Genomic DNA, 24764 nt, shown 5'->3' with positions numbered 1-24764 from the left:
GAAAAAGCTTTAGGATTGGCAGTTTAAACAAAACATGTCTATTTGCATACCTTCGGTTTGCATGCATTTGTCTCTAAGTGAGCAACCCTGGGTAACAAGGGGAAAGTATGTGACAATTTGCTCAGAATCTTAATGTCAGAAAACTGGAGACTGGGACAGGGGGGTGTCGACTCAAAGCTGTGTCTCATTTAGTAAACTGAGGCCCAGGTAAAAAGTTTTAAAACCTCGCAACACCCAGAGAAGTTGTGTTCCAGCCTCCCACCTCGCCCCAAAATGCCACAGCTCCTTTTCTAAGCCAGGTGAAGTCACAGAGCGTGGACAGAACCCACAACCGTCCAGAGGAAGGGTCACTGGGTGCCACCTGGTTTGCATCTGTGCCTTTGTCCTGCCCAGTTCCTGAGTGGGACCGCAGGCCCGGAATGTCAAGGCAAACAGTTCTACTTCAGCCACTGGGCTCCAGTCCCACCCCTTTTGGGGGCCTGAAGTTAGGAAGCATCCGGCAGCTGCCTTCTATTTAAGCAACTGGCCTCCTTAGAGGCCACTCCTTGGCCATGCCAGGCGTGGGTATCTGGCCAGCATGCTGCTCTGCACAGCTCGCCTGGTCGGCCTGCAGCTTCTCATTTTCTGCTGCTGGGCCTTTGCCTGCCATAGCACGGAGTCTTCTCCTGAATTCACCCTCCCTGGAGATTACCTCCTGGCAGGCCTGTTCCCTCTCCATTCTGGCTCTCTGCAGGTGAGGCACAGACCCGAGGTGACCCTGTGTGACAGGTGAGTGAGGGGTCAGCGGAGCCACACTTAGTGGGACCCCTGGCTATAGGGCCCCTCTGGCTGCCATCCTCAAACAGGACCTTTCTTCTGCCTTTGCCCCTTGAACTGTCCCCAGGCCTTGTCCATCAATCCACTTGCCACCTAAGTGCTGGCTAGACCTTCCTAGACACTTCGGCCAGTTTCCAGTTATTTCACCCTTGCTGTTAGAATGTGTTGTATTGTAACTTCATTGAAACTGGTTCTTGGCTTTGTACCATACCTAGATGGCCAGGCCTAAGCAAGGGCAGCTTTTTCCCTCTTCTATCTTCTCTCCACTCCTACCCATGTTCAAAGCTCCCTAGAGTCCCAGATGACAAGTATGATTCTCCGTGGTTCTCCATGGGGTGGGAAGGGAAGACACATCCCATTAGATGCTTTAGGAGCTTAACAAATATAAATTAGGTTGATGGCATCATGAAGTCAACAATCTAGGTAGAGGGGAACTACTGCTTTTCTTTTTTATATATATATATATAAATGTATATATAAATATATAAATAAATAAATATATATATATATACACTTTTTTTTTAAAATTTTTTTGAGATGGAGACTCACTCTGTCATCCAGGCTGGAGTGCAGTGGCATAATCTTGACTCACTGCAACCTCCTCCTCCCGGGCTCAAGTGATTCTCATGCCTTAGCCTTGGGAGTAGCTGGAATTATAGGTGTGTGCCACCACACCCGGCTAATTTTTGTATTTTTCGTAGAGACGGGTTTCACCATGTTGGTCAGGCTGGTCTCGAACTCCCGACCTCAGGTGATCCGCCCACCTCGGCCTCCCAAAGTGCTGGGATTATAGGCTTGAGCTACCACGCCCAGTCTGCTTTTCTTTTAAAGAAGACAGTTGCAGCCAAGCATGGTGGCTCACGCCTGTAATCCCAGCACTTTGGGAGGCCGAGGCGGGAGGATCACGAGGTCAGGAGTCTGAGACCAGTCTGGCCAACATAGTGAAACCCCGTCTCTACATAAAATACAACAAATTAGCCGGGTGTGGTGGTGTGCGCCTGTAATCCCAGCTACTCAGGAGCCTGAGGCAGGAGAATCACATGAACTCGGAGGCGGAGGTTGCAGTGAGCCAAGATCACACCATTGCATTCCAGCCCGGGCGACAGAGCGAGGCTCCACCTCAAAAAAAAAAAAAAAAAAGATGACAGTTGCTTGCAGACTGTGGAAGTCACAGACCCAGAGGCCCAAGAATGCTGCCGAGGCTTGGCTGCAGGATGTCCTACCCATGAAGCACACGAGATGGTTGGCTCAGGAAGAAGTTTCTGGAAATCTAGTGTATGACGACCTACTCGAAGGGCTACAGCTAGAAACCTGGATAAAGAGATAAAGAGAATGGGCTGGGAAGAGAGATTGGGTAGAGCAGGAGGAGGGAAGACATGAAAACTGGCTTCAGATACCTGAAGAATTGTCTCAGGCAGGAGGCACGAACCCTCCTTTGAGAGACTCAGGGGACAGAAGTGGTAGAAACCATGGAAGACCTTCTAACAAGCAAGAGGCTGGAAAATGGAAAAGGCTAGCACACTTTATGTATTTGTTTGTTTATTTGTTTATTTATAGAGATGAGGTCTTGCTCTTTCCCCCAGGCTGGAGTGTACTGGTGCAATCATAGCTCACTGCAGCCTCACTTGGGCCTCATTGAAGCTCAAGTGATTCTCCTGCCCCAGCCTCCCAAGTAGCTGGGACTACAGGCATGCACTACCACTCCTGGCTAATTTTTTAATTTTTTGTGGAGAAGATGGTCTCACTGTGTTGCTCAGGCTGGTCTCAAACTCCTGGTCTCAAGTGATTCTCCAGCCTGGGTCTCCCACAGGATTGGGATTCTAGGTGAGCCACTGTGCCAGCCATTACAAAAATGTTTTTTTGAGCTGGGATCTCACTATGTTGTCCAGGCTAGTCTCCACCTCCTGGGATCAAGCGATCCTCCATCCTCAGCCTCCTGAGTAGCTGGGACTACAGGCATGGGCCACTGTACCTGGCTTAGCCTGCTCTTTAAACGGGGCTGAATCCTGTCCCTGGCTCATTCCTGTTGGGCTCCAGACAGGAGTTCCCGAAGGAGGGGTGATAAGGCATATAGGCCCTCAACACATTCATAAGTGTCCTGGTGAGAAGCACTAATTAAACAAGGTTAAGCAGGTGTAGTGGTTAGTTTTTTTTTTTTTCTGAGACAGGGTCTTCCTCTTTTGCTCATACTGGAGTCCAGTGGTACAATCATAGCTCACTGCAGCTTTGCTTGGGCCTCAGTGAGGCCCTAGCTTCCTTACTAGCTGGAACTACAGGCATATGCCACCACTCACTTTTGTAGAGACAGGGTCTCACTACATTGCCCAAGCTGGTCTCAAATTCTTGAGCTCAAGCAGTCCTCTTATAGTGCTAGGCCTCCCAAAGTGCTAAGATTACAGGCGTGAGCTGCAGTGGTGAATTTTGCGTGTCAGATTGTCTAGGCTATGGTGCCTAGAGTTGTGTAGTCAAACATCAGTCCAGCTGTTGCCATGAAGGTATTTTTAATTTATTTATTTTGGCTGAACGTGGTGGTTCACGCCTGTAATCCCAGCACTTTGGGAGGCCGAGGGAGGCAGATCACTTGAGGTCGGGTTCCAGACCAGCCTGGCCAACATGGTGAAACCCTGCTTCTACTAAAAATACAAAAATTAGCCGGGCTTAGTGGCTGGTGCCTGTAATCATGGCTACTTGGGAGGCTGAGGCACAAGAATCACTTGAACCGGGGTGGCAGAGGTTGCAGTGAGCCGAGATCGTGCACTCCAGCCTGGGCTAGAGTCTCCAGCAAGACTCAGTCTAAAAAAACAAAAAATTATTTTGAGACAGTCTCCCTCTGTTGTCCAGCCTGGAGCCAACTGGTGTGATCTCGGCTCACTGCAACCTCCGCCTCCCAGATTCAGGCGATCCTCCTGCCTCAGCCTCCCAAGTAGCTGGGATCACAGACATGTGCCAGCATGCCTGGCTAATTTTTGTACTTTTTTTTTTTTTTGAGATGGAGTCTTGCTCTGTCGCCCAGGCTGGAGTGCAGTGGCGCGATCTTGGCTCACTGCAAGCTCCGCCTCCAGGGTTCACATCATTCTCCTGCCTCAGCCTCCGGAATACCTGGGACTACAGGCGCCCGCCACCACGCCCGGCTAATTCTTTGTATTTTTTTAAGCAGAGACCAGGTTTCACCATGTTAGCCAGGATTATCTCAATCTCCTGACCTCGTGATCCACCCGCCTCGGCCTCCCAAAGTGCTGGGATCACAGGTGTGAGCCACCACGCCCAGCCCCAATTTTTGTACTTTTAATAAAGACAGGGTTTCACTATGTTGGCCAGGCTGCTCTCAAACTCCTGGCCTCAAATGATCCACCCACCTCGGCCTCCCAAAGTGCTGGGATTACAGGCATGAGCCGCCATGACCAGCCTGAAGCTATTTTTTAGATGTAGTAAACAATTAAATCAACAGACCTGAGCTGGGCATAGTGGCTCATGCCTGTAATCCAAGCACTTTGGGAGGCTGAGGCGGGTGGATTGCCTGAGCTCAGCAGTTCGAGACCAGCCTGGGCAACACAGTGAAACCCTGTCTCTACTAAAATACAAAAAAATTAGCTGGGCATGGTGGTAGGTGCCTGTAATCCCAGTTACTTGGGAGGCTGAGGAAGGATAATTGCTTGAACCTTGGAGGTGGAGGTTGCAGTGAGCAGAGATCACACCATTGCAGTCCAGCCTGAGCGACAGAGCGAGACTCCCTCTCAAAAAAAAAAAAAAAGCCTGAGGTTTTGGCCGGGCGCAGTGGTTCACGCTTGTAATGCTAGTACTTTGGGAGGCTGAAGTGGGTGGATCAACTGGGCCGAAGCAGGTGGATTACCTGAGGTCAGGAGTTCGAGACCAGCCTGGTCAACGTGTGAAACCCCGTCTCTACTAAAAATACGAAAATTAGCTGGACGTGTGGGTGCACACCTGCAATCCCAGGTACTCTGGAGGCTGAGACAGGAGAATCGCTTGAACCTGGTGGGCAGAGGTTGCAATGAGCCAAGATCCTGCCATTACACTCCAGCCTGGGCAACAAGGCAACAAGAGTGAAACTCCGTCTCAAAAAAAAAAAAAAAAAAAAAAAAAAAAGCCAAGTGCAATGGCTCACTGTAATCCCAGCACTTTGGGAGGCCAAGGCGGGCAGATCACCTGAGGTCAGGAGTTCAAGACCAGCCTGACCAACATAGAGAAACCCCCCCTCTCTACTAAATATACAAAATTAGCCGGGCATGGTGGCGTATGCCTGTAATCTCAGCTACTCGGGAGGCTGAGGCAGGAGAACCCAGGAGGCAGAGGTTGCGGTAAGCCGAGATCGTGCTGTTGTACTCCAGCCTGGGCAACAAGAGCGAAACTCCATCTTGTAAGGTTAGCCGAGAGAAAGAACAAGCAGACCCAAAGTCAGGCAAGCAAGTTTATTAAACAGTTGAGCTGCTCCACAGCAATCAGAGGAGGCAACAGCCCAGGCTTAGACTAGGGGGTATAAGTATATTTTAGGGAGGGAGCAGGGGTGCCTAGGGGCTGTTTCTAGGTAAACCCAATTCCTGGTCGATGGGCAAAACAACAGCTGGGGAACATCTGCCTTGGCGGAGGGCCTGCAGGTGGTGAGAAAAAGAGGGGACAGAGAAACACAAGGGGTGGGGAAAACATCCGCCTTGGCGGTGGGCCTTTGCTGGGTTGGGTCCCTAACATTCCATCCTTTAATAGGTAATAGGAAGGGGTGTCATTGCCTTCTGACTGCTTCTAGCTAAAGAGGAACAATGTTGGCCGGGTGTGGTGGCTCACACCTGTAATCCCAGCACTTTGGGAGGCCGAGGTGGGCAGATCACGAGGTCAGGAGATCAAGACCATCCTGGCTAACATGGTGAAACCCCGTCTCTACAAAAAATACAAAAAAAATTAGCTGGGCGTGGTGGCGGCCGCCTGTAGTCCCAGCTACTCGGGAGGCTGAGGCAGGAGAATGGCGTGAACCCAGGAGGCGGAGCTTGCAGTGAGCCAAGATCACGCCACTGCACTCCAGCCTGGGTGACAGAGTTGGAAGACTCTGTCTCAAAAAAAAAAAAAAAAAAAGAGGGGCGATGTTTATGGAGAAAGGCTGTGGGGTTGGGATGGTTGTTCTTGAAGCCGCTGGTATTCCTGAGGTAGCATCATGTCTTGTACTGTCCCATGGGTGAAGGCTCTAATATGGCCCTGTAAAAACTGGGTAAGGAGATGTAGGAGGCAAGGGCCAAATGCTAAAAGGAGAAAAAGGGTTATGGCAGGGCCTAGGAGGGGCATTAGCCAGGGTGCCTAGGGGTTTCAAAATTATTGGGGCCAGGAGTCTGAAAGGCGCTGCCTGATTTCAGAAGCCCTTTCATTTAACCATCGGGCAGCATCTCATACTAGTCCTGACTGGTTAGTATAGAAACAGCACTCTTCTCCTAAGAAGATGCACAGTCCACCTTTTTCAGCAGTGAGGAGATCTAAACCTCAACGGTTTTGAATTGACACTGCTGCTAGAGTCTATTTGGGGCCGGCCACAGTGGCTCATGCCTGTAATCCCAGCACTTTGGGAGGCTGAGGCAGGCCGATCACGAGGTCAGGAGATCGAGACCATCCTGGCTAACACGGTGAAGCCCCATCTCTACTAAAAATACAAAAAATTAGCGTGGTGGCGGGCGGCGCCTGTGGTCCTAGCTACTTGGGAGGCTGAGGCAGGAGAATAGCCTGAATCTGGGAGGTGGAGCTTGCAGGGAGCCCAGCTCGCACCACTGCACTCCAGCCTGGGCGATAGAATGAGATTCTGTCTCAAAAAAAAAAAAAAAAAGTATATTTGGGATTGGAGAGTAAGGATGGATTCAGCTATGACTTGTGGGCTGTCTGAGAGATCTTTTGAGAGAGCGTGATAGCAGGACAGAGAGGTGGACAAGTGTTGGGGTGATCACGCCCAACACCAGGCCGTGGGGGCTACTAAGTCTAGCGGAGTCAAAGGAATAAGAAAAGACGAGAGAAAGTGGGAATAAGAAAAGACAAGAGAGAAAGTGGGACCAGGAGGCCAACTCTAGTATGGAGGCTGCGAAGGCCCTGAGCACTGGGAGCCCACACTATTTATTGGTGATTAAACAAAGAAACAGGTGGTGAGGATGTGGGGGTTGAAAGGAAGCGCTGTATCAAGTGAATGAGCTACAGCTGTGCTGGTGTAGCATTTTCTTTGAAACATATGGCTACTTGAGATAATGGGAGTTCTAGAAGCAAGGAGCCAGCAAGTCTAGAGACATTCCAAAGGCCAGGAGGGTTTTTTTGTTTTTTTGGGTTTTTTTGAGACCAAGTCTCACTCTGTCGCCCAGGCTAGAGTGTAATGGCGTGATCTCGGCTCACTGCAAGCTCTGCCTCCCAGGTTCACGCCATTCTCCCGCCTCAGCCTCCCAAGTCACTGGGACTACAGGCGACTGCCACGACGCCCGGCTAATTTTTTTGTATTTTTAGTAGAGACGGAGTTTCACCGTGTTAGCCAGGATGGTCTCAATCTCCTGACCTAGTGATCCGCCCGCCTCGGCCTCCCAAAGTGCTGGGATTACAGGCATGAGCCACCGCGCCTGGCCAGGCCACGGGGGGTTTTAGACCCTGGACCCTGGACATGTTCCAAGACTCTTTTACATTATGTCAGACATGCAAACCCTGCCTCAGCTTCTCTCCCAACACTCAGCTTTTCTCCCAACAGACAAGCCTGCTATCCTTGTTCCTGTTGCAGTGCTAATTCCTAGTCCTATAAGCAGGAGTATTAGCTGTACGGCTCTGCGTTGACGGACTTGAGCTTTAATAGGGATTGGTAAACTCTGATTTCCAGGGGCAATGTCAATTTTGGGGCTTAAGAAGACTAGGGTGCAGGTGCTGGTCCAATTGGTAGGGAAGCAGACATAGGTTGAGGTTTCACACAAGAAAAATACACCTTGGCTGGGCAGAGAGAACTGGTTATGTATATTGAAACAGCATGTGAGTTTATTGTTTTCATCCTCCCACGTGCCTACAGTGCTTGCTAAGGCGGCTCCAGTGAGTGGCTGAAAAGGAGTTGCAGGAATAATTGGAGTGGCTCCTGGTGTTTTATTCTCCCACTGGAGAAAGAATCATTTTGTGTCTACCAGGAGCCATTTGGAAGAGTAATTCAAAGAGGGTATAAAGAGGCATTTGGCAGGGAGGGGAGCCGTGCTGCAAGAGGTCCATGGGTGAGTGGCCACACAGCCTGTATGTCTGCCATTCCAAAATCTCGATTGTTTAGTAAAGAGCTGGTGGTGACTTTTGGGGGTCCTGAAAAGTGGACAAGTTGTTTAAATTGGGCCGTTTGGGTGACCTTAAAATTTTGGTGGTCGTTTGGGGCTTGAAGCTGTAAGGTATGGTTACATTCATGGGACAGTAGGTGACCTAAAGTCAGACCTGAGGGCAGGTTGCATTGGATACACACAGGGGCTTGGAAAGTCAGACCGGTGCCAGTGGTCACAGGGCCATGAATGGGCTTGTCGTTACTTGTATATTGGGTAAGACTGGAGATACAGAAGAGTAAAAGTTGTACTATGCGCCCTGTCAGAGAGTTTTCTGTCATATCTATGATAGAAAATTTAGCCAATGACTGCATGTCTAAAAGTTGTAAGGGGCTTTTTCCTTCATAACAGGGGTGATAGGTTAACTTAGTAAGAACTCAGTCTTTTGAGGGAACGGGGGTGGCAACATAGGAGGTAGTTGATAGGGAGATACAGAGCCAGCAGTCTTTTGCTAGGATGGAGTTGGACTGGTTTAGTGGGGAGGGAGTTAAGCTAAGGGTCTTGTAGAGGTAGCTGGGTACTATTGGAAAGGGGAGGTGTGGCTACGTGGGGCAGCCAAGGGATTAGGAGAGGTAGATAGGCAAAGAGTAAGTAGGAAAGTAAATAAGTGTGTTTCATCTGGGGAAAAGTCACACAGGGTGCCTTGAAAGAGGACGTCATCTATCCACTCTAAAAGAGAGTCGAGAGTGGGAATTTGGGGCTAAAACCAGGAGATGTCTTGGCAAATGGAGAGGATGAAGAGAGTGAAGTGGCAAGGTAGGCAGGAACAGGGCATTTGAGAGAAATCAGGAATGTACTTGCGATTGTCAGGAGGAGAAGGAGGAGTCTGGGAATTGTTTGAGGGTCTTCTTTAGGGACGGGCATGAGGCAGAGTTTAGTTGGGCCAAGGAGAGTACTGGAGAATCGGCGGAAGGCAGCGGGTGGGTCACTTGTAGGCGGATTAGTCGTAGGAGCCCTTTTTAATCTAGAAAGTTGGTACCAAGAAGCATGTCCTGAGAGTTTGGCTGTGGTGGGGATTGTGAGGATGACTTGGAAAGGGCCTTCCCATTTAGACCTGGGGCTGGCTGGGTTGAGTTTTTAAGAAGACATGTTCTCCTAGAAGGAGAGTCTGGTCGTGGAGCCTTCATGGGGTTTTGGGAGGGCCTGGTCAGCTTGTTCGCGGAGGAGATGGTGGATGAGAGAGAGTGTTGGGAGGTATTCTCCTAGCTGAGAGTTAGAAGGGGGCCTGTTTTGTAAGAGGAAAGGGTGTCCATACATTAACTCAAATGGACTGAGGAAGGAGGGTGCTTTTGGGCTGGCTCTGATGCAGGCTAGGGCTATGGGCAGAAGGGAGGTCCAGGGTTTCTGGACTTCAAGAGTGAGTTTGGTTAACTGAGTTTTAAGGATGCCATTTGCCCTTTCAACTTTTCCTGATGACTAGGGTCAGTATGGGATATGGAGGCGCCACCAGGCGCTGAGGGACTGAGAAACCTGTTGAGTGATTTGGGAGATGAAGCTAGGGTCATTGTCTGATTGTATGGAGCAAGGGAGATCAAATCCAGGGATGATTTCTGCTATAAGAATTTGGGCGACTACTGCGGACTTTTCTGAAGAGGTCGGAAATGCTTATACCCGCCCAGAGAAGGTGTCTATAAGAGTAAGAAGAAATTTTGTCCTCTTGACGGGAGGCAAGTGGGTGAAGTCTACCTGCCAGTCCTCCCCTGGGAGTGTTCCTCTGAGCTGATGTGTAGGGATCGGGGGAGCGGAGCGCCGCTTGGGAGGAAGTAACAGAGAATATACGACAGTTGGAGGTTATGTCTCTTAGTGAGGTGAATAGGTGAGGGGAGGAGAAATAAGGGTGAAGGAGTAGGTACGGGGGCATGCACCGATATGGAAGGATTGGTGAAGAGATGTTAGAATTTCTATGATAACTTCAGGGTTGAGGAGAGGTTCATGGGAGATATTAGGGAAATAAGGCTGCAGGTGATTAAGCATCTCAGTACAGGAGTGGGTGGGAGGAGAGAAAGATACTGCAATTAGAGATACAGGGTTAAGGGGAGCACTTTTGGAGAGACAGAACTCAGGGTTTTCAAGAAAGAGAGCATGAAGTAGTTAGATGCGGGATGGAGAAAGGGCACTTAGTGCTCGGGAGGAAAGAAGATCTTATAGATTATGTGGGCTGTCGGTGGTGTCTTGACCGAATGTTGGTTTTTTGCTTTCTAAGGCTAGGGTGGCTACTGCTGCTAGAGCTCTGAGGCAAGTTGGCCATCCTCGAGTGGTATTGTCTAGTTGTTTAGAAAGGTAAGCTACGGGAGCAAAAGAAGGAGGGTTCCTTTTTGTTGGTCAAGGACACCAAGGGCTATTCCATGGTTCTCGGCTGTGTAGAGAGTGAAGGGCTGAGAAATGCCAGGTAAACATACAGCAGGAGCGGTTACAAGGGCGTTTTTTTGTTTGTTTGTTTGTTTGCTTTCTTTTTGGAGATGGAGTCTCACTCTGTTGCCCAGACTAGAGTGCAGTGGTGCCACCTCAGCTCACTGCAACCTCCGACTCCTGGGTTCAGGCAATTCACAAGGGCGGTTTTAGGTTTGTGGAAGCTAGGGATTATGTTGTGAGAAGAATTTAGGGGCCCATTTAGAGAGCCTTTGGCTGCTTCATAGAGGGGGCTGGCTAGGAGGGCAAAGTTGGGGATCCATATCCTGAAGAAGCCTGCCAGTCCTAAGAAAGAGAGAATTTCACTCTTAGAGGAAGGTGGGGATAGGCTGTCTATTAAGGCTGCCCGTGCCAGGGTCATGGCTCTGGCCCCAGGGGAGAGTTGGACTCCTAAGTACGTTACTGTTGGGGTGGAGAGTTGTGCTTTGGAGGGGGAGACCCTATACGCTTTGTTAGCAAGAAAGTTTAGAAGGGTAATAGTGTGAGTCTGAGAGTCTTCTAGGGAAGGACTACAGAGGGGGAGGTCACCCACATATTGAAGAAGACAGCTGGGGGAAAGGTCTAAGGAGGTGAGGTCTTGGGCTAGGACTTGCCCAAAGAAATGAGGACTATCCCTGAAGACTTGGGGAAGGACAGTCCATGTGAGTTGCTGTGATTGGAGGGTGTTAGGGTCAGTCCAGGTGAAGGCAAAGAGGTTTTGGGAATCAGGATGTAGGGGAATGGTAAAGAAGTCATCTTTTAGGGCAATAGCAGTGTAGTGGGTGGTACTGGAGGGGATGAGAGAGAGAAGTGTATAGGGGTTAGGGACTACAGGGTGAATAGGAGGACTGCCTGATTAATGGCTTGGAGGTCTTGAACGAGTCGATATGAGCCATCTGATTTTTTAATGGGGAGGATGGGGGTGTTACAAGGAGAGTGTGTTGGTCAAAGAAGACCACGTGAGCAGAGCTTGTTTACGATGGGCTGTAGACCCTTTTGGTGGGTTAGAGAAATGGGGTATTGGGGGACGTTGGGGAATTTGGAGGGGTCTTGAGATGGTTTCACTCTGTCGCCCAGGCCAGACTGCAGTGGCACAATCTCGGCTCACTGCAAGCTCCGCCTCCCAGGTTCACACCATTCTCCTGCCTCAGCCTCCCGAGTAGCTGGACTACGGGTGCCTGCCACCGCGCCTGGCTAATTTTTTGTATGTTTAGTAGAGACAGAGTTTACCGTGTTAGCCAGGATGGTCTTGATCTCCTGACCTTGTGATCTGCCCGCCTCGGCCTCCCAAAGTGCTGAGATTACAGGCGTGAGCCACCGCACCCGGCCTTTTAGCTGGATTTTGATGGGGTCATGGTGAGCAGTTAGGGAAGGGATGGTGGTATCCTACACTATTGGGTTAACAAGAGAGGTGGGAAGTGGGTGCTGGGGAGAGGGATCAGGGACTGGACTGGCAGAGAGGAGTAGGAGGGACTCGGGTTCGGGGAGGCAAGAAAATGTGATACAAGCCTTGAATTTGGCTAAAAGGTCTCAGCCTAGAATGGGGATGGGTCAATGAAGCATGATAGAAAGACTATGAGAAAATGGTATTGAATAGGGAACAAGTAAGAGGTCTGGTGACGCGTGGACGTGAGATGATTCTGTCAATCCCCACAACTGAGACTGAGAGGGATGAGTTGGTCCTGAGAATTCAGGCAAGGCTGAGTAGGTGGCCCTGGTATTGATTACAAAGGGGATCGGCGGCTGGGCGCAGTGGCTCACGCCTGTAATCCCAGCACTTTGGGAGGCCGAGACGGGCAGATCATGAGGTCAGGAGATGGAGACCATCCTGGCTAACACGGTGAAACCCCGTCTCTACTAAAAATACAAAAAATTAGCCAGGCGTGGTGGCGGGCGCCTGTAGTCCCAGCTACTGGGGAGGCTGAGGCGGGAGAATGGCGTGAACCCGGGAGGCGGAGCTTGCAGTGAGCCAAGATCGAGCCACTGCACTCCAGCCTGGGTGACAGAGTGAGACTACGTCTCAAAAAAAAAAAAAAGGAGATCGGCTTACCTGATACTAGCAGTTACCCTGGGCTCTGCTGCATTGACGGCAGTTTGGTAGTTGGGGCCGGGGGCCCTGGGCCTCGTCCATCTTCAGCGGCTAGGTCAAGGAGCTGCGGGAGTGTAAGCAATTCTAAACCTTCTGTCTCACTGAAAGGGAGGTGGTTCTGAGGTGCAGGCTTTTCTGTCCATCTGTTGAGAAGACAGTCAGACTTCCAGTGGCCTGTCTGCTGGCAGACTGGGCAAGTGCTCTTCATCACTTGTGGATTAGGACTTCTTTGCCCAGTGGCCTTCTTTGCCGCACTTAAAGCAGGGCCCGGGAGGATTACTGCTATCGGGTCTTTTGTGCCCTTGTGTACTATGGCTAGATTGACAGACAGCTGCAGCTAGAAGCTGGTATTTAGCGTGATCTCTTTAGGCTGTATCTAATTTACTTTGCTCATCCTTATTATTGAAGACTTTGAAAGCCAGATTAAGGAGGTCTTGTTGTGGGGTTTGAGGGCCATCTTCAGCCTTTTTAAGTTTACACCAGGTGTTGGGGATAAAATAAGGAGATAAAATAGGTATTGAGAACAATAGTTCCAGCCGGGCGCTGTGGTTCACTCCTGTAATCCCAACACTTTGGGAGGCTGAGGTGGGCGGATCACAAGGTCAGGATATCGACACCATCCTGGCTAACATGGTGAAACCCCGTCTCTACCAAAAAAAAAATACAAAAAAAATTAGCCGGGCGTGGTGGCGGGCGCCTGTAGTCCCAGCTACTTGGGAGTCTGAGGCAGGAGAATGGTGTGAACCCGGGAGGCGGAGCTTGCAGTGAGCTGAGATCACGCCACTGCACTCCAGCCTGGGCAGGAGCGCAAGACTCCGTCTCAAAAAAGAAAAAAAAAAAGAACAATAGTTCCTTCTCAGGAGGCAGTGTTGATGCAGGTATATTTTTGGAGAGCCTCTGTAAGGTGGGAAAGGAATTGGGAAGGATTTTTGTCTGTCTTTTGGGAAATTTCTTTAAGTTTTTCAAAATTTACAGCCTTATGGGCAGCTTTGTTAAGGCCTGGATTGAGGCAGGTAATCATATGGTTATGGGATGCCCGGCTGGGGTCTGTGGGTTGGTACTCCCAGGAAGGCTCTTACTGGGGAACAGCAGCGGCTCCTACGGGCTTAGTAGGATCTTGCTGATGAAGATTGGCGGCATGTGCCTGTGCTGCAAGCCACACTCTTTCCTTCTCTTCTGGAAGGAGTGTGGAAGAGAGGATAATGTAGAGATCATACCAAGTGAGTTCATAAGATTGAGTAAGATATTTAAATTCTTTGATATAAGTATCGGGATCAGAGGAGAAGGACCTGAGACGTTTTTCAATTTGGGAGAGGTCGGAGAGGGAGAAAGGGACATGGACACGGACGATCTTCTCAGTTCCTGCCACCTCCCGGAGGGGAAGTGAGGGGGCTGGTTGAGGGGCATGTTGGGCCCGAGAATGGGTAAGGGGTAGAGACGGCGAAAATTCGGAGTCAGAGGCAGGGTGGTTGGAGAGAGGGGGAGAAGGGGGCAGAACAGGAATGGGGATGTAAGGTGGGGGATTGGGGTGGCTTAATGGAGGACCATGATGGTGGCGAGGATGGGGAAAATCGGTGGGGTTAAAAGAAGAGGAGTCATCGACTGGGGCTGTAGGAAGAGTGACAGAGGGTGAGTTGGGTTTGGAGTGGGCGAGGAGGATTTGGAAAGTAGAACAGGACTGGCAGAGAGAAGGGTGGCTATGGAGAGTGAAGAAAACCTGAACATAAGGAATCTCGGACCACTTCCCATTGCAGTGGCAAAAGTTGTCTAAGTCTTTAAGCATGTTGAAATTGAAAGTGCCATTTTCAGGCCATTGGGAGCCATTGTCTAATCTGTATTGAGGCCAGACAGTATTACAGTAGAAAAGCAGCTTCTTAGGATGGACCTCTGAATGGAGGCCAAGGGCATTGAGGTTGCATAGAAGACACCCAAGGGGGGTGGTCTTAGGAAGCATAGAATGAGAAGTTCCTATGGTGAATGGAGTGGGGCAGGCAGAGGAAGAAGAGACTGCCGGTCAACAAGGATGGCGGGAGAGGGCGTCTTGTGTCCCGCAAGCTCTGTCTGGAATAGAGGAGGTAGCCACTGAGACAGGCATCCTTGAAATGGAGGAACCGGAGGCCTGGAGGCCAGAGGAAGCCCTTGGCCCAGCGCTGGGTCTTTCAGGAATTCAGAGACAGTCAAGGATTCTGGGTAAATGGCAAGTCTCTTTTACTCACCCTCACAGAAGCTCTAATGATGAATGAGGTTGCCAACAGTGGGAGAGTCTGAGAAATCCTCTGGGTCTTTGGCAGGTTCGGGAAGGGGAGGGTGGCCAGGAGAGAGGTGGGATGAGAGGGGGAAAGGCTCTAGCACACAGCCCGGGAGGAGAGAGGGAGGGAGGGAGGGAGAGAGAGAGAGAGAGAGAGAAAGAGTCCTTTAGGGATGCCCGGCCAGAGCCTACCCATTCCTGGGTTTTGGCACCAAAATGTAAGGTTAGCCAAGAGAAAGAATGAGTACACCCAAAGTCAGGCAAGCAAGTTTATTAACCTGCTGGGCTGCTCCACAGCAATCAGAGGAGGCAGCAGCCCGGGCTTACAGACTAGGGGGTGTAAGTATATTTTAGGGAGGGAGTGGGGGCTGTTTCTGGGTAGAGCCACATCCTGGTTGATGGGCAGATGTTAGGGGAAAAAACAACAGCTGGGGAACATCTGCCTTGGCAGAGGGCCTGCAGGTGGTGAGAAAAGGAGGGGATGGAGAAAAACAAGGCGAGGGGAACATCTGCCTTGGCGGAGGGCCTTTGCTGGGTTGGGTCCCTAACACATCTCAAAAAAAAAAAAAAAAAAAAAAAAGTCTGAGGTTTCTGCACAAGGAGGGAATTGAGGGAATTCTGCCTCCAGACCGCCTTAGGACTGAAGAGCATAGTAACATCAATTCTTTACAGAATGTCCAGCCTACTGGCCTGTCCTGGAAAATTTGAACTTGCCAGCCCTCACAATGTGAACCAATTCCTTAAACTAAATTTCTCACTTTCTCTCTCTCCATGGAAAACACTGACTAATGTAGCAGGTTTCTCTGCTCCAGGACCTCAGGACCTTTTCGATGCTAATAAGTTTCTCCATCAGGGCCAGCTTGTTCCTCCTACTGAGCTTCAGAGCCCTTGTTGAAGTTGTGGTTTGGGGGACTGGACCGATGACCTCAAAGGTTCCCTTTGCCCCCAAGCCTCAGAGTCTAGGAGGCCAGACGGTCTCAGCAGGGCCTTGTCCTTCTCAGCTCTCTCTTACTGGCTTTCTCCACAGGTCTGGTAGCTTCAATGAGCATGGCTACCACCTCTTCCAGGCTATGCGGCTTGGGGTTGAGGAGATAAACAACTCCACGGCCCTGCTGCCCAACGTCACCCTGGGGTACCAGCTGTATGATGTGTGCTCTGACTCTGCCAATGTGTATGCCACGCTGAGAGTGCTCTCCCTGCCAGGGCCACACCACATAGAGCTCCAAGGAGACCTTCTCCACTATTCCCCTACGGTGCTGGCAGTGATTGGGCCTGACAGCACCAACCGTGCTGCCACCACAGCCGCCTTGCTGAGCCCTTTCCTGGTGCCCATGGTAAGCTGGAGCCTCAGACCTTTGCCCATCTCCCTTCAGGCAAGTCTGGGTTGGGGCATGTGGGCAAGAGCTGCTGTTCCCCCAAGGCTGCCTGCCCCCCTGGATCTCTTGGGTGGTCACTGGTCTTTAGTCACAAGTCAGGGGTCCCTGCCCAGCATGGTTCCTGCCCCAGCCTTCCTCTCTTTCCAGAGCTGCTTCCAGATCCCTGCCTCCACTCTCATGGGAAAACCCATTCTCCTTGGGAACTACTGCCACTCAGCTGCACCCCTGCTGCCCTCCACTTCCCTCCTCCCTCCAGAGGTTCCATTGCCTTTGTTAGGAATGGACACCCTGGACAGGCGCTATGGCTCATGCCTGTAATCCCTTGGGGAGGCTGGGCAGATCTCTTGAGGCCAGGAGTTTGAGACCAGCCTGGCCAATATGGCAAAACCCCATCTCTACTAAAAATACAACAGTTAGCTGAGAGTGGTGGTGTGTGCCTGTAATCCCAGCTACTCGGGAGGCTGAGGCAGGAGAATTGCTGGAACCTGGGAGGTGGAGGTTGCAGTGAGCCGAGATTGCGCCACTGCACTCCAGCCTGGGTGACAGAGTGATACCTTGTCCCCTCCACCCTCCCCCCAAAAAAGGACACCCTTTGCTTCCGACCCCATAGACTGCTCCACATCATCCCAGTCTCTCCTGCCTGCCTTTCCTTCTTCCCTCCTGGTGCAGAGGTGCTGACATGCCTCACCTTGCTGATGTCAGTCCTGTCTCTGTGCTCATTCTTGCCCTGTACCTTGGACCACAGCCCCTCCTTGGCTTATGGATCCTTCCTCATGGGTTCCTGCCTGGCCTGTGGTTGCCCTCATCCCTCTCCCTCCTCCAGGCCCTCTACCCTGAGCACTGACTCCCTGCCCCTTCCCATGGGAGCTTCCTGTTGGCCTCTCCCTGCCCTCATTGCCCCTCAGCCCGATTCTGTCCCCACCACTCTTGCTTTTGCTGTGAGCTGGGCCACCTTCTAGGTCTCCAAATCCTACTTTGCAGTCCTTCTTTATCTTAGGTGACTTGTGATTTTTTTTTCTTTTTTTTTTTTTTTTCAGATACAGTCTCACTCTGACACTCAGGCTGGACTGCAGTGGCGCAATGTTGGCTCACTGTCTCCCAGGCTCAAGCAATCCTCCCACCTCATACTCCTAAGTAGCTGGGTCCACAGGCATGTGCCACCATGCCTGGCTAATTTTTGTATATTTTTGTAGAGATAGAGGTCTCACTATGTTGCCTAGACTGGCCTTGAACTCCTGGGCTCAAGCAATCCACCTGCCTTGGCCTCCCAAAGTGGTGAGATTACAGGCATGAGCCACCGTGCCCTTTGTGACATTTTTGACCATTCCTCCTATGAGAGTCTTTCCTTGGAATTTATGCCCCCCTCAGCCCCCTGCCCCCACCTGGCTTTCACTTGTAGCCCTTCTCTCCTTTTGCCCCACTTCCTCTGAAAAGGTAGGTGATTCCCCGGAGCAGGCTTCGCCCTCCTCTCCTCCCCTTTTCCAGTTCCCAGGCAGGCTGTGGGCTCGTGGCTTAACCTCCCATTCTCAGTCCCCTCCCCTCTGATCTGAGCCCCTAATGCTGGCCCAACATTGCCACATCACGGACCCAGCAAGGCCCAGATTGACCTTACCTCCCTACACAACAAAAGCCTCTTTTCTTCCTGTATCAGCCCCAACCCTTTGGTAGAGGGTAGTGATGGAGTGGCCATCACCCTGGAGTCCTGCCCACTGCCGCTTCTCCTTGCCCTGCTCCCCACCTTTCATCCTTTCTGGCCTCCTTTTCCACTGCCACAGCCACAGCTGGAATTCAGACCAGCATCACCCCTCAGCTAGATTCTTCCATCAGTGTCCTAAGGCTTCCCCCTGATTCTAGTCTTGAATCTCTTCCAACTTATTCCTCACTGAAGTCAGAGATATGCTCATAAAATGCAAGTCCTGGTCGGGCGCTGTGGCTCACACCTGTAATCCCAGCACTTTGGAAGGCTAAGGTGGGCAGCTCATGAGGTCAGGAGTGGAAACCAGCCTGGCCAACATGGTGAAACCCCATCTCTGCTAAAAATACAAAAATTAGCCAGGCGTGGTGGCAGGCACCTGTAATCCCAGCTACTCAGGAGGCTGAGGCAGGAGAATTTCTTGAACCCAAGAGGCGGGGGTTGCAGTGAGCCAAGATCACGCCACCGCACTCCATCCTGGGCGACAGAGCAAGACTCTGTCTCAGAAAGAAAAGAAAAAATGCAAGTCCGAACATGGCACTTCTCTGCGGACATCCTTAGGGACTCCCTGTGGCTTACAGCAGTGGCCCCCAACCTTTTTGGCATCAGGGACTGGTTTCGTGGAAGACAATTTTTCTAAGGACAGGTGTCTGAGGGGTTGGTTTCAGGATGATTCAAGTGCATTACATTTATTGTGCACTTTATATTATTACATTGTTTTATACATATATTTATATATTTGTTTGTTTGTCTGAGACGGAGTTTCGCTCTGTCGCCCAGGCTGGAGTGCAGTGGTGTGATCTCGGCTCACTGCAACCTCCGCCTCCCGGGTTCAAGCAATTCTCCTGCCTCAGCCTCCCAAGTAGCTGGGAGTACAGGTGCTCACCACCACGCCCGGCTAATTTGTGTATTTTTTAGTAGAGATGGGGTTTTGCCATATTGGCCAGGCTGGTCGCAAACTCCTAACCTCGTGATCCGCCCACCTCGACCTCCCAATGTGCTGGGATTACAGGTGTGAGCCACTGTGCCCAGCCATAATGTATTAATATAATAAAATAATTATACAACTCACCATAATGTAGAATCAGTGGGAGCCCTGAGCTTGTTTTCCTACAACTAGATGGTCCCATCTGGGGGTGATAGGAGACAGTGACAGATCATCAGACATTAGATTCTCATAAGGAGCGTGCAACCTAGATCCCTCACATGTGCAGTTCACAGTAGGGTTCTCGCTCCTACAAGAATCTGATGCTGCTGCTCATCTGACAGGAGGGGAGCAGCTGTAAACACAGATGAAGCTTCACTTACTCACCAGCTGCTCACCTCCTCCTGTGAGGCCCGGTTCCTAACAGGCCACTGACCTAACTTTTGCCCTGACCTACACATGCTTCTCTTCTTCCTTGCAAACTGCCTCCAGCCGAAGTCCCTGAAGGTCCCCAAATACACGGGACTATTTCACTCCTATGCAGGTTTTGTCTCCTTTGCTTGGAATGCATCCCCTCACCCCTTGTCCCCAGGCAGATTCCCACCCCTCCCCCAGAACCTGCCCCAGTGGAGCCTTCACAGGTGATTTGTCAGTTTCACAGGATGAGGGGTGCTCTCCTGGTCTCCCGTGCTCCCTGTATCCCCACACCCAGCACAGGGCCAGGCACTGGGGGGGCCTTCAGTGGAGACTGATGCCACTGAACTGGCTGAACGGGACCTCCCACAGATCAGCTATGCAGCCAGCAGCGAGACGCTCAGCGTGAAGCGGCAGTATCCCTCTTTCCTGCGTACCATCCCCAACGACAAGTACCAGGTGGAGACCATGGTGCTGCTGCTGCAGAAGTTCAGGTGGACCTGGATCTCTCTGGTTGGCAGCAGTGACGACTATGGGCAGCTAGGGGTGCAGGCACTGGAGAACCAGGCCACTGGTCAGGGGATCTGCATTGCTTTCAAGGACATCATGCCCTTCTCTGCCCAGGTGGGCGATGAGAGGATGCAGTGCCTCATGCGTCACCTGGCCCAGGCCAGGGCCACCGTCGTGGTCGTTTTTTCCAGCCGGCAGTTGGCCAGGGTGTTTTTCGAGTCCGTGGTGCTGGCCAACCTGACTGGCAAGGTGTGGGTCGCCTCAGAAGCCTGGGCCCTCTCCAGGCACATCACTGGGGTGCCGGGGATCCAGCGCATTGGGACGGTGCTGGGCGTGGCCATCCAGAAGAGGACCGTCCCTGGCCTGAAGGCGTTTGAAGAAGCCTATGCCCGGGCAGACAAGGGGGCCCCTAGGCCTTGCCACAAGGGCTCCTGGTGCAGCAGCAATCAGCTCTGCAGAGAATGCCAAGCTTTCACGGCACACAAGATGCCCAAGCTCAAAGCCTTCTCCATGAGTTCTGCCTACAACGCGTACCGGGCTGTGTATGCAGTGGCCCATGGCCTCCACCAGCTCCTGGGCTGTGCCTCTGGAGCTTGTTCCAGGGGCCGAGTCTACCCCTGGCAGGTAAGAGAGTCCACCCCAGCACCTCCTGTCAGGGAGAACAGCCAATCCTGAGACGAGCAGAGTGGGCACTCTCCGGTCACTCTAAATGCCAAGGGGCGATAAATGCCACTAACTTGAGGTTTTTTGTTTGTTTGTTTGTTTGTTTTTTGAGACAGTCTGGCTCTGTCACCCAGGCTGCAGTGCAGTGATGTGATCTTGGCTCTCTGCAACTTCCACCTCCTGGGTTCAAGTGATTCTCCTGCCTCGGCCTCCTGAGTAGCTGGGATTACAAGCACCCACCACCACGCCTGGATAATTTTTGTTTTGTTTTTTTTTTTTTAAATGGAGTCTTGCTCAGTTCCTCAGGCTGGAGTGCAGTGGCACGATCTTGGCTCACTGTGAGCTCCGCCTCCCAGGTTCACACCATTCTCCTGCCTCAGCCTCCCAAGTAGCTGGGACTACAGGCGCCTGCCACCATGCCCAGCTAATTTTTTTGTATTTTTAGTAGAGACGGAGTTTCACCATGTTAGCCAGGATGGTCTCAATCTCCTGACCTCGTGATCCGCCTGCCTCGGCCTCCCAAAGTGCTGGGATTACAGGCGTGAGCCACCGCACCCGGCCTAATTTTTGTATTTTTAGTAGAGATGGGGTTTCACCAGGTTGGCCAGGCTGGTCTCGAACTCCTGGCATCAAGTGATCCTCCTGCTTCAGCCTCCCAAAGTGCTGGGATTACAGGCATTAGGTCTCTTCTCTTAGACAGATCTTTCTCTCTGATCCTTGCCTTCTCTCACCCACTGTGTCTTGGAAGTGTCAAGTGACAAGATCCAGGGCTAAAACTGTCTGTAAAGGAGCCTTTGTCAGAGGCCTCCTCTCAGGAGGTTGGTGGGGAGGATTGAGGGGCTTCCTAAGAAGGAAGGGACTAGACCTTCCTGATGGGCTGAAACCACCAGGATGGAAACCCAGGAAGGCCCCAGGCCGTTGCTTCTGGGACCATGTGGGTCTGTGCCGTCTATGGTGGCTTCATGATATGCGTTTCTTTCAGCTTTTGGAGCAGATCCACAAGGTGAATTTCCTTCTACACAAGGACACTGTGACGTTTAATGACAACAGAGATCCCCTCAGTAGCTATAACATAATTGCCTGGGACTGGAATGGACCCAAGTGGACCTTCACGGTCCTCGGTTCCTCCACATGGTCTCCAGTTCAGCTAAACATAAATGAGACCAAAATCCAGTGGCACGGAAAGGACAACCAGGTAATGGGGATGTGGCTACTCACCAGGTAACTGCCTTATGGGCAGCCTAGAGCCTGGGGGTGATGCTGACACAGTGTACAGGGAGCAGGAGGGGGACCCCAGGGGGCCAGCTGCCACCACTCTACACATCCTGGCCAGGGAAGCAGGGAAGATGCTCCGTAGGCGAGTGTGCAGATGCGCTGGGGCGGAAGTTCACACAACCAGGGGCCCTGCCCTGGGAGTGAGCCCTGAGGGCAGATGCACAGAGATTCTGTTTTCTGTTCCACATGTGAGCTGTCCTTTGACTTGGGCCCCTATGTGTGGTCCCTCTGGCTTCTTACAGGTGCCTAAGTCTGTGTGTTCCAGCGACTGTCTTGAAGGGCACCAGCGAGTGGTTATGGGTTTCCATCACTGTTGCTTTGAGTGTGTGCCCTGTGGGGCTGGGACCTTCCTCAACAAGAGTGGTGAGTGGGCAATGGAGCAGGCGAGCTACCCAGTACTCCCGGGGGCTGCACGGTGGAGGGAGGGCCTCCCTTGGGCCCCATGTGCCCTGCCCCAGAACCAGGGCCCAGTCACTGGGCTGCCAGTTAGCTTCAGGTTGGAGGACACCTGCTACCAGACAGAATTCTGATCAAGAGAATCAGCAGCTGGGTGCGGTGGCTCATGCCTATAATCCTAGCACTTTGGGAGGCTGAGGCGGGTGGATCACTTGAAGTCAGGAGTTCGAGACCCGCCTGGCCAACATGGTGAAACCCCATCTCTACCAAAAATATAAAAAATTAGCTGGGTGTGGTGGCGCGTGCCTGTAATCCCAGCTACTGGGGAGGCTGAGGCAGGAGAATCACTTGAACCCGGGAGGCGGAGGTTGCAGTGAGCCAAGATGGTGCCACAGCATTCCAGCCTAGGCCACAGAGCGAGACTTTGTCTCAAAAAAAAAAAGAAAAGAAAAGAGGCCAGGCCTGTAATCCCAGCACTTTGGGAGGCCGAGGCGGGCGGATCACCTGAGGTCAGGAGTTCGAGACCAGCCTGACCAACATGGTGAAACCCCATCTCTACTAAAAATACAAAAAAAATTAGCTGGGCGTTGCGGCGTGTGCCTGGAATTCCAGCTACTCGGGAGGCTGAGGCAGGAGAATCGCTTGAACCCGGGAGGCAGAGGTTGCGGTGAGCCGAGATTGCACCACTGCACTCCAGCCTGGGCGACAAGAGAAAAACTCTGTCTCAAAAAAAAAAAAAAAAAAAAAGAAAGAAAGAAACAAAGAATTAGCCAACTGAAAGCCTTAGACTGAGGTGTGTCCTCTGTTAGAGAGCTGTCATCACAACTCCTACAAATGCAATCGTATCCTGAATTCAACCTCTTTCTCTAAATGAATGTAGCTATTGTTCCCTTTGTGCCCTCTTGTCCTACTGTCCCTTCTGTTGCCCATGCCAAAGACAGCTAGCTCCTTGAACAGCTTGGCCTGAATACAGATACTAGCGTGTCTGCAGCAGAGAAAAAAACAGCATTCCCCATCCAGAAATGTAAGGTCAAGAACAGAGAGCAAATCAGGTAGCTAAGGACTCAGGTCCTTAGTTGGTGTCCAGGGGCCACATTCTTTCCTTTCACCATCTCTGTAGGGACAGGAATACTTCCCTTCTGTCCTCAGAGGGTCAGGACTCAGAGAAACCACAGAGCAGCAGCTCAGGAAAGTGCTTCATGGAAATGCTGGCAAGAGAGAGGGGTTAAAATGCCCTCCCTTGGGAGCAGGCTGCTCCCGTCAGAGCGTAGCCTCTCTGGTATGTGGGCAGAGCTACCAGGTTAAGGTCCTCCCTAGGGTTTGCAAAACCCTCATGGGATCATGAGCCATACAGTACTGACCTGTGTGTCTCCAGAGTCTGTAATTAACACAGGCATTTTGAGAAAATGCTTGGCCTCAGGCCCCACTCCCGGCTACCCCCATCCCACTATGCCTAGTATAGTCTAGCTGCCCCGGTACAATTTTCCCAGTTTCTTGCAGGCCCCTATTTCCTATTCCTACTCTGCTCATCTGGCTCTCAGGAACCTTCTTGGCCTTCCCTTTCAGACCTCTACAGATGCCAGCCTTGTGGGAAAGAAGAGTGGGCACCTGAGGGAAGCCAGACCTGCTTCCCGCGCACTGTGGTGTTTTTGGCTTTGCATGAGCACACTTCTTGGGTGCTGCTGGCAGCTAACACGCTGCTGCTGCTGCTGCTGCTTGGGACTGCTGGCCTGTTTGCCTGGCACCTAGACACCCCTGTGGTGAGGTCAGCAGGGGGCCGCCTGTGTTTTCTTATGCTGGGCTCCCTGGCAGCAGGTAGTGGCAGCCTCTATGGCTTCTTTGGGGAACCCACAAGGCCTGCATGCTTGCTGCGCCAGGCCCTCTTTGCCCTTGGTTTCACCACCTTCCTGTCCTGCCTGACAGTTCGCTCATTCCAACTAATCATCATCTTCAAGTTTTCCATCAAGGTACCTACGTTCTACCATGCCTGGGTCCAAAACCACGGTGCTGGCCTGTTTGTGATCATCAGCTCAGCGGTCCAGCTGCTTATCTGTCTAACTTGGCTGGTGGTGTGGACCCCACTGCCCACTAGGGAATACCAGCGCTTCCCCCATCTGGTGATGCTTGAGTGCACAGAGGCCAACTCCCTGGGCTTCATACTGGCCTTCCTCTACAATGGCCTCCTCTCCATCAGTGCCTTTGCCTGCAGCTACCTGGGCAAGGACTTGCCAGAGAACTACAACGAGGCCAAATGTGTCACCTTCAGCCTGCTCTTCAACTTCGTGTCCTGGATCGCCTTCTTCACCACGGCCAGCGTCTACGACGGCAAGTACCTGCCTGCGGCCAACATGATGGCTGGGCTGAGCAGCCTGGGCAGCGGCTTCGGCGGGTATTTTCTGCCTAAGTGCTACGTGATCCTCTGCCGCCCAGACCTCAACAGCACAGAGCACTTCCAGGCCTCCATTCAGGACTACACGAGGCGCTGCGGCTCCACCTGACCAGTGGGTCAGCAGGCACGGCTGGCAGCCTTCTCTGCCCTGAGGGTCGAAGGTCGAGCAGGCCGGGGGTGTCCGGGAGGACTTTGGGCACCGCAGTCTGGGGTTGGGACGTGTAAGCGCCCGAGAGAGCCTAGACCAGGCTACAGGTTGCCAATAAAGAAGTGAA

At 51.8% G+C, this 24764-nt stretch overlaps 1 protein-coding gene across 1 annotated transcript; it reads left to right on the top strand.

Moving 5' to 3' along the window:
- The first annotated feature begins 577 nt into the window (after positions 1 to 577).
- TAS1R1 (taste 1 receptor member 1) lies at positions 578 to 24763 on the top strand. Its single transcript, XM_002811558.5, has 6 exons — positions 578 to 768; positions 15876 to 16182; positions 19629 to 20390; positions 21412 to 21624; positions 21947 to 22067; positions 23667 to 24763. Exons 1-6 carry the CDS (start codon positions 578 to 580, stop codon positions 24596 to 24598), a joined length of 2526 nt encoding a protein of 841 aa, XP_002811604.4. The 3' UTR covers positions 24599 to 24763.
- Position 24764: the final 1 nt, after the last annotated feature.

Source organism: Pongo abelii, chromosome 1 (assembly GCF_028885655.2).
Source record: "Pongo abelii isolate AG06213 chromosome 1, NHGRI_mPonAbe1-v2.0_pri, whole genome shotgun sequence".
Taxonomy (NCBI): domain Eukaryota; kingdom Metazoa; phylum Chordata; class Mammalia; order Primates; family Hominidae; genus Pongo; species Pongo abelii.
Note: the sequence above shows the minus strand (reverse complement) of the source record. Positions and strands in the feature narration are given on the sequence as shown.

What these genes read in the sequence shown, in the direction of transcription:
- TAS1R1 (XM_002811558.5), top strand. Translation starts at nt 578, where the DNA reads ATGCTGCTCTGCACAGCTCGCCTGGTCGGCCTGCAGCTTCTCATTTTC. An exon ending in GCCCTTTCCTGGTGCCCATG is followed by an intron (nt 16,183 to 19,628) that starts GTAAGCTGGAGC and finishes GACCTCCCACAG; the next exon opens with ATCAGCTATGCAGCCAGCAG. An exon ending in GGCACGGAAAGGACAACCAG is followed by an intron (nt 21,625 to 21,946) that starts GTAATGGGGATG and finishes GGCTTCTTACAG; the next exon opens with GTGCCTAAGTCTGTGTGTTC.